The following is a 10,958-nucleotide window of genomic DNA, read 5'->3' as shown; positions in this document are numbered from 1 at the left end:
GGCAAAGTAATGTCTCTGCTTTTGAATATGCTATCTAGGTTGGTCATAACTTTCCTTCCAAGGAGTGTCTTTTAATTTCATGGCTGCAGTCACCATCTGCAGTGATTTTGGAGCCCAGAAAAATAAAGCCTGACACTGTTTCCACTGTTTCCCCATCTATTTCCCATGAAGTGATGGGACCGGATGCCATGATCTTTGTTTTATGAATGTTGAGTTTTAAGCCAACTTTTTCACTCTCCTCTTTCACCTTCATCAAGAGGCTTTTTAGTTCCTCTTCACTTTCTGCCATAAGGGCGGTGTCATCTGCATATCTAAGGTTATTGATATTTCTCCCGGAAATCTTGATTCCAGCTTGTGCTTCTTCCAGCCCAGCGTTTCTCATGATGTACTCTGCATATAAGTTAAATAAGCAGTGTGACGATATACAGCCTTGACGTACTCCTTTTCCTATTTGGAACCAGTCTGTTGTTCCATGTCCAGTACTAACTGTTGCTTCCTAACCTGCATACAGATTTCTCAAGAGGCAGGTCAGGTGGTCTGGTATTCCCATCTCTTTCAGAATTTTCCACAGTTTATTGTGATCCACACAGTCAAAGGCTTTGGCATAGTCAATAAAGCAGAAATAGATGTTTTTATGGAAATCTCTTGCTTTTTCATTGATCCAGCGGATGTTGGCAATTTGATCTCTGGTTCCTCTGCCTTTTCTAAAACCAGCTTAAACATCAGGAAGTTCATGGTTCACGTATTGCTGAAGCCTCTCTTGGAGAATTTTGAGCATTACTTTACTAGCATGTGAGATGAGTGCAATTGTGCGGTAGTTTGAGCATTCTTTGGCATTGCCTTTCTTTGGGATTGGAATGACAACTGACCTTTTGCAGTCCTGTGGCCACTGCTGAGTTTTCCAAATGTGCTGGCATATTGAGTGCAACACTTTCACAGCATCATCTTTCAGGATTTGAAATAGCTCAACTGGAATTCCATCACCTCCACTAGCTTTGTTTGTAGTGATACTTTCTAAGGTCCACTTGACTTCACATTCCAGGATGTCTGGTTCTAGATGAGTAATCACACCATCGTGATTATCTGGGTCATGAAGATCTTTTTTGTACAGTTATTCTGTGTATTCTTGCCACCTCTTCTTAATATCTTCTGCTTCCGTTAGGTCCATGCCATTTCTGTCGTTTATCAAGCCCATGTTTGCATGAAATGTTCCTTTGGTATCTCTAATCTTCTTGAAGAGATCTCTAATCTTTCCCATTCCGTTGTTTTCCTCTATTTCTTTTGCATTGATCACTGAGGAAGGCTTTCTTATCTCTTCCTGCTATTTTTTGGAACTATACATTCAGATACTTATATGTTTCCTTTTCTCCTTTGCTTTTTTTTTTTTTTAACTTTAAAATATTGTATTGGTTTTGCCATATATCAAAATGAATCCATCACAGGTATACATGTGTTCCCCATCCTGAACACTCCTCCCTCCTCCCTCCCCATACAATCCCTCTGGATCATCCCACTGCACCAGCCCCAAGCATCCAGTATCATGCCTCAAACCTGGACTGGTGACTCGTTTCCTATATGATATTACACATGTTTCAATGCCATTCTCCCAAATCATCCCATCCTCTCCCTCTCCCACAGAGCCCAAAAGACTGTTCTATACATCAGTGTTTCTTTTGCTGTCTCATATACAGGGTTATTGTTACCATCTTTCTAAATTCCATATATATGTGTTAGTATACTGTATTGGTATTTTTCTTTCTGGCTTACTTCACTCTGTATAATAGACTCCAGTTTCATCCACCTCATTAGAACTGATTCAGATGCATTCTTTTTAATGGCTGAGTAATACTTCATTGTGTATATGTACCACTGCTTTCTTATCCATTCATCTGCTGATGGACATCTAGGTTGCTTCCATGTTCTGGCTATTATAAACATTGCTGCGATGAACATTGGGGTACTGGTGTCTCTTTCCCTTCTGGTTTCCTCAGTGTGTATGCCCAGCAGTGGGATTGCTGGATCATAAGGCAGTTCTATTTTCAGTTTTTTAAGGAATCTCCACACTGTTCTCCAGAGTGGCTGTACTACTTTGCATTCCCACCAACAGTGTAAGAGGGTTCCCTTTTCTCCACACCCTCTCCAGCATTTATTGCTTGTAGACTTTCGGATCACAGCCATTCTGACTGGCGTGAAATGGTACCTCATAGTGGTTTTGATTTGCATTTCTCTGATAATGAGTGATGTTGAGCATCTTTTCATGTGTTTGTTAGCCATCTGTATGTCTTCTTTGGAGAAATGTCTATTTAGTTCTTTGGCCCATTTTTTGATTGGGACATTTATTTTTCTGGAGTTGAGCTGTAGGAGTTGCTTGTATATTTTTGAGAATAGTTGTTTGTCAGTTACTTCATTTGCTATTATTTCTCCCATTCTGAAGGCTGTCTTTTCACCTTGCTTATAGTTTCCTTTGTTGTGCAGAGCTTTTAAGTTTAATTATGTCCCATTTGTTTATTTTTGCTTTTATTTCCAGTATTCTGGGAAGTGGGTCATAGAGGATCCTGCTGTGATGTATGTCGGAGAGTGTTTTGCCTATGTTCTCCTCTAAGAGTTTTATAGTTTCTGATCTTACATTTAGATCTTTAATCCATCTTGAGTTTATTTTTGTGTATGTTGTTAGAAAGTGTTCTACTTTCATTCTTTTACAAGTGGTTGACCAGTTTTCCCAGCACCACTTGTTAAAGAGATTGTCTTTTCTCCATTGTATATTCTTGCCTCCTTTGTCAAAGATAAGGTGTCCATATGTGCATGGATTTATCTCTGGGCTTTCTATTTTGTTCCATTGATCTATATTTCTGTCTTTGTGCCAGTACCATACTCTCTTGATGACTGTGGCTTTGTAGTAGAGCCTGAAGTCAAGCAGGTTGATTCCTCCAGTTCCATTTTTCTTTCTCAAGATTGCTTTGGCTATTCAAGGTTTTTTGTATTTCCACATAAACTGTGAAATTATTTGTTCTAGCTCTGTGAAGAATACCTTTGGTAGCTTGATAGGGATTGCACTGAATCTATAAATTGCTTTGGGTCATATACTCATTTTCACTGTATTGATTCTTCCAATCCATAAACATGGTATATTTCTCCATCTATTAGTGCCCTATTTGATTTCTTTCACCAGTGTTTTATAGTTTTCTATATATAGGTCTTTAGTTTCTTTAGGTAGATATATTCCTATGTATTTTATTCTTTCCGTTGCAATGGTGAATGGAATTGTTTCCTTAATTTCTCTTTCTGTTTTCTCATTATTAGTGTATAGGAATGCAAGGGATTTCTGTGTGTTGATTTTATATCCTGCAACTTTACTATAGTCATTGATTAGTTCTAGTAATTTTCTGGTGGAGTCCTTAGGGTTTTCTATGTAGAGGAGCATGCCATCTGCAAACAGTGAGACTTTTACATTTTCTTTTCCAATTTGGATTCCTTTTATTTCTTTTTCTGCTCTGATTGCTGGGACCAAGACTTCCAGAACTATGTTGAATAGTAATGGTGAAAGTGGGCACCCTTGTCTTGTTCCTGACTTTAGAGGAAATGTTTTCAATTTTTCACCATTGAGGATAATGTTTGCTGTGGGTTTGTCATATATAGCTTTTATTATGTTGAGGTATGTTCCTACTATTCCTGCTTTCTGGAGAGTTTTTATCATAAATGGATGTTGAATTTTGTCAAAGGCTTTCTCTACATCTATTGAGATAATCATATGGTTTTTATTTTTCAATTTGTTAATGTGGTGTATTACATTGATTGATTTGCGGATATTGAAGAATCCTTGCATCCCTGGGATAAAGCCCACTTGGTCATGGTGTATGATCTTTTTAATATGTTGTTGGATTCTGATTGATAGAATTTTGTTAAGGATTTTTGCATCTATGTTCATCAGTGATATTGGCCTGTAGTTTTCTTTTTTTGTGGGATCTTTGTCAGGTTTTGTATTAGGGTGATGGTGGCCTCATAGAATGAGTTTGGAAGTTTACCATCCTCTGCAATTTTCTGGAAGAGTTTGAGCAGGATAGGTGTTAGCTCTTCTCTAAATTTTTGGTAGAATTCAGCTGTGAAGCCGTCTGGACCTGGGCTTTTGTTTGCTGGAAGATTTCTGATTACAGTTTCAATTTCCGTGCTTGTGATGGGTCTGTTAAGATTTTCCATTTCTTCCTGGTCCAGTTTTGGAAAGTTGTACTTTTCTAAGAATTTGTCCATTTCTTCCACGTTGTCCATTTTATTGGCATATAATTGCTCATAGTAGTCTCTTATGATCCTTTGTATTTCTGTGTTGTCTGTTGTGATCTCTCCCTTTTCATTTCTAAGTTTATTGATTTGATTTTTCTCCCTTTGTTTCTTGATGAGTCTGGCTAAGGGTTTGTCAATTTTATTTATCCTTTCAAAGAACCAGCTTTTGGCTTTGTTGATTTTTGCTATGGTCTCTTTTGTTTCTTTTGCATTTATTTCTGCCCTTTTTTAGGATTTCTTTCCTTCTACTAACCCTGGGGTTCTTCATTTCTTCCTTTTCTAGTTGCTTTAGGTGTAGGGTTAGGTTATTTATTTGACTTTTTTCTTGTTTCTTGAGGTATACCTGTATTGCTATGAACTTTCCCCTTAGGACTGTCGCCTTTGCTTTTTGCTTCTCTTCTTTTCACAGCTATTTGTAAGGCCTCCCCACACAGCCATTTTGCTTTTTTGCATTTCTTTCCCATGGGGATGGTCTTGATCCCTGTCTCCTGTACAATGTCACGAACCTCATTCCATAGTTCATCAGGCACTCTATCTATCAGATCTAGGCCCTTAAATCTTTTTCTCACTTCCACTGTATAATCATAAGGGATTTGATTTAGGTCATACCTGAATGGTCTAGTGATTTTCCCTACTTTCTTCACTTTAAGTCATATTCTTATCTTTCCTTAAATACCAAACAAGTTTATTTCGGGAGGTAACTCTGCACTGCTACAATATGGTCATAGCATCTGTCCTCAAATATAGTTTCCCAAGGACCAGAGGAAGTGAGAGACTTCTTCAAATATATAGTTTAAGTTTGCTGCCGCCTGTTTGTTTTGTCAATTGGTTAGTCTCGGGTTTAAACTGCAGCAGAAGCCAACTCCCCCCATGATATTTATAATCTCCATCTGCATGCTTCTCTGCTACAGGAAGTGATCCTTCGGTGCTTTGTTTCCACCTAGCTTTCAGTCCATGATGCCACTGCTGATCATTTAAATAAGTCTGATACTACTGCAGGGGCTTCTCAGGTGGGCTCGTGGAAAAGAACCCACCTGCCAGTGCAGGAGACATAAGAGACATGGGTTTGATCCCTGGGTCAAGAAGACCCACTGGAGAAGGGCATGGTAAACCACTCCAAGATGCTATAGGTTACCACTGTGCCATTTCCCACCAGGATGAGTTTAAATGTCTAATATTCAAACAAGTGAACAATTCAATTATATTTGAATGCTTGTCTCCTGAGACTGCTCTAACACCAATATCAGTTATGAACCTGGCAGGTAGCGGAAGGCCACACAAACTGGTTAATTCGGTGAGGGTTTAATAAAGGTATTAATACAAAGTATTCAAAAGCAGAGACATTACTTTGCCAACAAAGGTCCGTCTAGTCAAGGCTATGGTTTTTCCAGTGGCCATGTATGGATGTGAGAGTTGGACTGTGAAGAAAGCTGAGCACCAAAGAATTGATCCTTTTGAACTGTGGTGTTGGAGAAGACTCTTGAGAGCCCCTTGGACTTCAGGGAGATCCAACCAGTCTATTCTAAAGGAGATCAGCCCTGGATGTTCTTTGGAAGGAATGATGCTAAAGCTGAAACTCCAGTACTTTGGCCACTTCATGCGAAGAGTTGACTCATTGGAAAAGACCCTGATGCTGGGAGGCATTGGGGGCAGGAAGAGAAGGGGACAACAGAGGATGAGATGGCTGGATGGCATCACCGACATGAGTTTGAGTGAACTCCGGGAGTTGGTAATGGACAGGGAGGCCTGGTGTGCTGCAATTCACAGGGTGGTAAAGAGTCAGACACGACTGAGCAACTGAACTGAACTGAATACAAAGGGATATCTAAGGCTTGCAGAATTTCCAGACTAGTGTGATAAATCTAGAATTAATAACTTCTGAGAGCTGTTACCTCCTCTGTTCCTAGAGGAATCAATATAAGAAAAGAAAGAGGTTATAAACACTGAACGGGAAGCTTTGAAGTGGGCCATCCATCAGGATCTATGGTTTAGGTCCAGGGATGAAGCCAGCTATGGCATTTTGCAAGAAATGAGGCTGGGAAAAAACACTCTGACCCTACTCTCTTCCCTTCTAGTCACAACCACTGGTATGTTCTAAACACACTAAGTATGCAGAGAACAAATGAGCTGACTGATGCAGTTAGTACAGCTGAGCATCCTGGAGAAGAAATGAGATTAAAAGTATGGAGCATGGATTTGGAAGAACAGAGGAAAAGTATTCAACATGTAACAAAGGCAGCAATAGAGACAAAGACATGGAGAACAGACTTGGGATAGAAGGCGTGGAAGGAGACCATGGGACGAATGGAAAGAGTAGCACGGGAACAAGTACATTATCATATGTAAAACAGAATGTGCTGTAAGACTCAGGGAGCCCAAACTGGGGCTCTGTGACAAACCTAGAGATGTGGGATCAGGTGGGAAGTGGAAGGGAGGTTCAGGAGAGAGAGACGCATATATATACCTATGGCTGATTCATATTGCTGTATGGCAGAAACCAACACAATACTGGAAAGAAACTCTCCCTCAACTAAAAATAGATAAATTAAAATGTTTAAAAAATAATGTTAATGAACATGTGACTTTAATGTGCACATGACTTGAATAACATATGCATATATATGCATGTTCTGAATATATATATATATATATATATATATATATAGTATGCATATGTATACACATAAGTTTAACTTGGCTTCTACATAACTAAAGAAAAATGAGAATGAAAATTCTCACTAGGAAAACTTAGTCTCAAAAATAAATTTCTCCATCTTCAGTTCAGTCACTCAGTCATGCCCAACTCTTTGTGACTCTGGACTGCAGCACACCAGGCTTCTGCATCCATCACCAACTCCTGGAGCTTGCTCAAACTCTATGTAAAACTCATCCAGTCGGTGATGCCATCCAACCATCTCATCCTCTGTCGTCCCCTTTTCCATTTTGCTGCTGCTGCTGCTAAGTCGTTTCAGTCGTGTCCGACTCTGTGCGACCCCAGAGATGGCAGCCCACCAGGCTCCCCCGTCCCTGGGATTCTCCAGGCAAGAACACTGGAGTGGGTTGCCATTTCCTTCTCCAAAGCATGAAAGTGAAAAGCGAAAGCGAAGTCGTTCAGTCGTGTCCAACTCTTCGTGACCCCATGGACTGCAGCCTACCAGGCTCCTCCGCCCATGGGATTTTCCAGGCAAGAGTACTGGAGTGGGGTGCCATTGCCTTCTCCGCTTTTCCATCTTCCTAATTTCCAATTTCTCAAAACACAGTTTTATTTAATTGCCATCAAATCCTAAGGGTTTGTAGGAATCCACAATCCTGGGGGTGCAGAAACTGATTGAAATTATTCTGATAAAGGCATTCTAGTCTTTCCCATTTTATTATTTTCCTCTATTTCTCTGCATCTATCACTGAGGAAGGCTTTCTTATCTCTCCTTGCTATTCTTTGGAACTCTGCATTCAAATGGGCAAATCTTTCCTTTTCTCCTTTGCCTTTAGCTTCTCTTCTTTTTTCAGCTATTTGTAAGGCCTCGTCAGACAACCATTTTGCTTTTTTGCATTTCTTTTTCTTGGGGATGGTCTTGATCACTGCCTCCTGTACAATGTCATGAATCTCCATCCATAGTTCTTCAGGCACTCTGTCTATCAGATCTAATCCCTTCAATCTATTTTGCACTGTCACTGCATAATCATAAGGGGTTTGATTTAGGTCAGACCAGAATGGTCTAGTTGTTTTCCTTACTTTCTTCAATTTAAGTCTGAATTTGACAATAAAGAGTTCATGATCTGAGCCACAGTCAGCTCCCAGTCTTGTTTTGTGGACTGTATAAAGTTTCTCCCTCTTTGACTGCAAATAATATAATCAATCTAATTTTGGTATTGATCGTATGGTGATGTCCATGTGTAGAGTTTTCTCTTGTGTTGTTGGAAGAGGGTGTTTGCTATGACCAGTGCGTTCTCTTGGAAAAACTCTATTCGCCTTTGCCTGCTTCATTCTGTACTCCAAGGCCAAATTTGCTTGCTACTCTAGGTATTTCTTGACTTCCTACTTTTGTGTTCCACTTCCCTAAAATGAAAAGGACATCTTTTGGGGGTGTTATTTCTAGAACATCTTCTAGGTCTTCATAGAACCATTCAACTTCAGCTTCTTGAGCATTACTGGTCAGGGCATAGACTTGGGTTACTGTGATATTGAATGGTTTGCCTTGGAAACAAACAGAGATCATTCTGTCATTTTTGAAATTGAATACAAACACTGCATTTCTGGCTCTTTTGTTGACTATGATGTCTACTCCATTTCTTCTAAGGGATTCTTGGCCACAGTAGTAGATAATGGTCATCTGAGTTAAATTCACCCATTCCAGTCCATTTTAGTTCGCTGATTCCTAAAATGTTGATGTTCACTTGTGTCATCTCCTATTTGACCACTTCCAACTTGCCTTGATTCATGGACCTAGCATTTTGTGTACATCAATTTAATATTTTGCCAAATATTTGACCCTATATTAAATTAATGTAGAATACATCAATTTTACAAAGACATAAATTTACAATGATATTTTCTATGTACTCATTTAGAGCTCTTGAATAAATATGGTGGAATTACTTCCTAAAAATAAACGTGTATAAAATCTTGAGTCAATTTCCAAAAATTTAGCCACTCCAAATATTTTCCCCACAGAATGAAGTTTGTGCACTATGATTCAAAATCAAACTTTATACAAAAATCTATCAAGTTCCTTTCTGTCTCTAAGACTTTCCAAAGATAATCAGGCAGACAAATGCTATGGAAAATATAGTATTGCTAAGAAGCATAGTAAGTTTCCCATCGTGGCTCCGTGGTAAAGAATCCACTTGCAGTTTAGGAGATATGGGTCTGATGCCTGGGTCAGAAAGATCCCCTGCAGAAAGAAATGGTAAACCACTCTAACCTTCTTGTCTGGAGAAACCCAAAGACAAAGGAGCCTGATAGGCTACAGTTCACGGAGTTGCAACAGTCCAGCATGACTAAGCATCTAAATCACAACTACATAATCAAGCATACTACAATATCTTAAAACATCAAACACACTAATATCGTATGTTTAAAATAATTTAATCACAAAAAGGGAGTAACAAAAACAACATGGTTTAATCAGTGTTTCTTCTTTTAAGTATAACATGCTGCATTTACTTGAACTATGGTAATGTTTACAAACATGTTAATAAGCCAATAACCTAGAAAACGCAATGAGAACATTCTGCAAAAAAGATCACCGTCATCTCTGAGGTCTTATGGTCTTTGTCGCTTTCCAGAAGGCCTCTTTGACGTCTTTGTTTCTCAGGCTATAGATGAGAGGGTTGAGCAGTGGGTTGACCACAGTGTAGAACAGGGCAGCCACTTTGTCTCTCTTCAGGGAGTAGGTGGAGCTCGGCCTTGAGTACATGAAGAGCAAGGATCCATAGAAGAGCGTGACCGAGACCAGGTGTGAGGCACAGGTGGAGAAGGCTTTGCGCCTTCCTGAAGCCGTGCGGATCTTCAGAATAGCAAGAAGAATGTGGAAATAGGAAATGATGATGACAAGAATGCTCGAGAGGACCGTGAAACCCACGAGACCCAAGACGATCTCCTCATAGACCTTGGTGTCTGTACATGACATCTTCACCAGTGGCAGAGCATCACAGAAGAAGTGGTCGATGATATTTTTGCCACAAAAACTTAGGCGAAAAGTGTTGGCAGTATGTGCTATGGCATTCAAGAACCCTCCTATATAGGAGCCAGCAACAAGTCTGGTACAGAGAGAATGAGACATAGAACTTGAATAAAGTAGCGGGCTACAGATCGCCATGTGGCGGTCATATGCCATGGCTGCTAGGAGAATGTACACAGAGGTGTACCAGAAATCCAAGAAAGACAGATTGCCAATGAAAAAATACATAGGTGTGTGCAGGTGAGAATCAATACGAATTAAGATAACCAAGGTCATGTTCCCTGACAAGGTTACCAAATAGACAGTCAGAAATATTCCAAATAGTATTAGTTGCCACTGGGGGTCTGTTGAGAGACCCAGTAAGATGAATTCAGTCAGGATGGTGTGATTTCCAACATCCATGTCCACTAGGAGAAAGCTTGATAAGATAACGAGAAAAAATTGATGATTTTTCTTTTGGAATAAAGAAATAGAGGTATCAATTAGCAACTGCTAGGAGGTGTTTTAATCTCTTACACTGTCAGTAAAATACCGCATCTTCAGTCTGTCACTTGGGAAGACCACTAGAATTGGGGAAAATAACTGATTTTAGAATTAAGGCTTTCACTTGCTATTTGCTTAATGCAGGGTGAGTATCTGAGTCTCTTCAAATGAATGAACAAAATGAGGACACTGACAGGTTGTCTGATTGAGTTAAGCAGATACATAGGGATATGTCAGCCAAATGTCTGGTACATGACAAGTGGTCAAAAATTTTGAGAATTCTGCATGTATTATTGAGAATCTATGTGTCTAGCATGATGCTGATAGTTCAACAAATATCAATACACTGTACTGCTCCTGTCACTGTTAGCACACATAGAAATACACACACACACACACACTTCACTTTGTTTGGACAGTGTCCTAAATCCTATACTTAACCCACTTAATACTTTCCACAGTTTTTAAGATACTATTATAATCTTCATGTAGTTCAAGAAATGCTTCCAAGGGCCTAGA

General features: G+C 39.5%; 1 protein-coding gene across 1 annotated transcript; it reads right to left on the bottom strand.

Annotated features, from left to right (window-relative positions):
* Nucleotides 1–9,524: 9,524 nt before the first annotated feature.
* Nucleotides 9,525–10,358, bottom strand: LOC102402801 (olfactory receptor 9G4-like). The gene has a single exon (XM_006080787.3). The coding sequence runs from the start codon at nucleotides 10,356–10,358 to the stop codon at nucleotides 9,525–9,527; it is 834 nt and encodes a 277-aa protein (XP_006080849.3).
* Nucleotides 10,359–10,958: the final 600 nt, after the last annotated feature.

The sequence above is a fragment of the Bubalus bubalis genome, chromosome 16 (genome assembly GCF_019923935.1).
Source record: "Bubalus bubalis isolate 160015118507 breed Murrah chromosome 16, NDDB_SH_1, whole genome shotgun sequence".
Lineage (NCBI taxonomy): Eukaryota > Metazoa > Chordata > Mammalia > Artiodactyla > Bovidae > Bubalus > Bubalus bubalis.
The sequence above is the reverse complement of the archived record's forward strand: the minus strand, read 5'-3'. Positions and strand labels throughout refer to the sequence as shown.

Excerpts from the sequence above, each read along its gene's own strand:
- LOC102402801 (XM_006080787.3), bottom strand. The coding sequence starts at position 10,358 with ATGGATGTTGGAAATCACACCATCCTGACTGAATTCATCTTACTGGGT.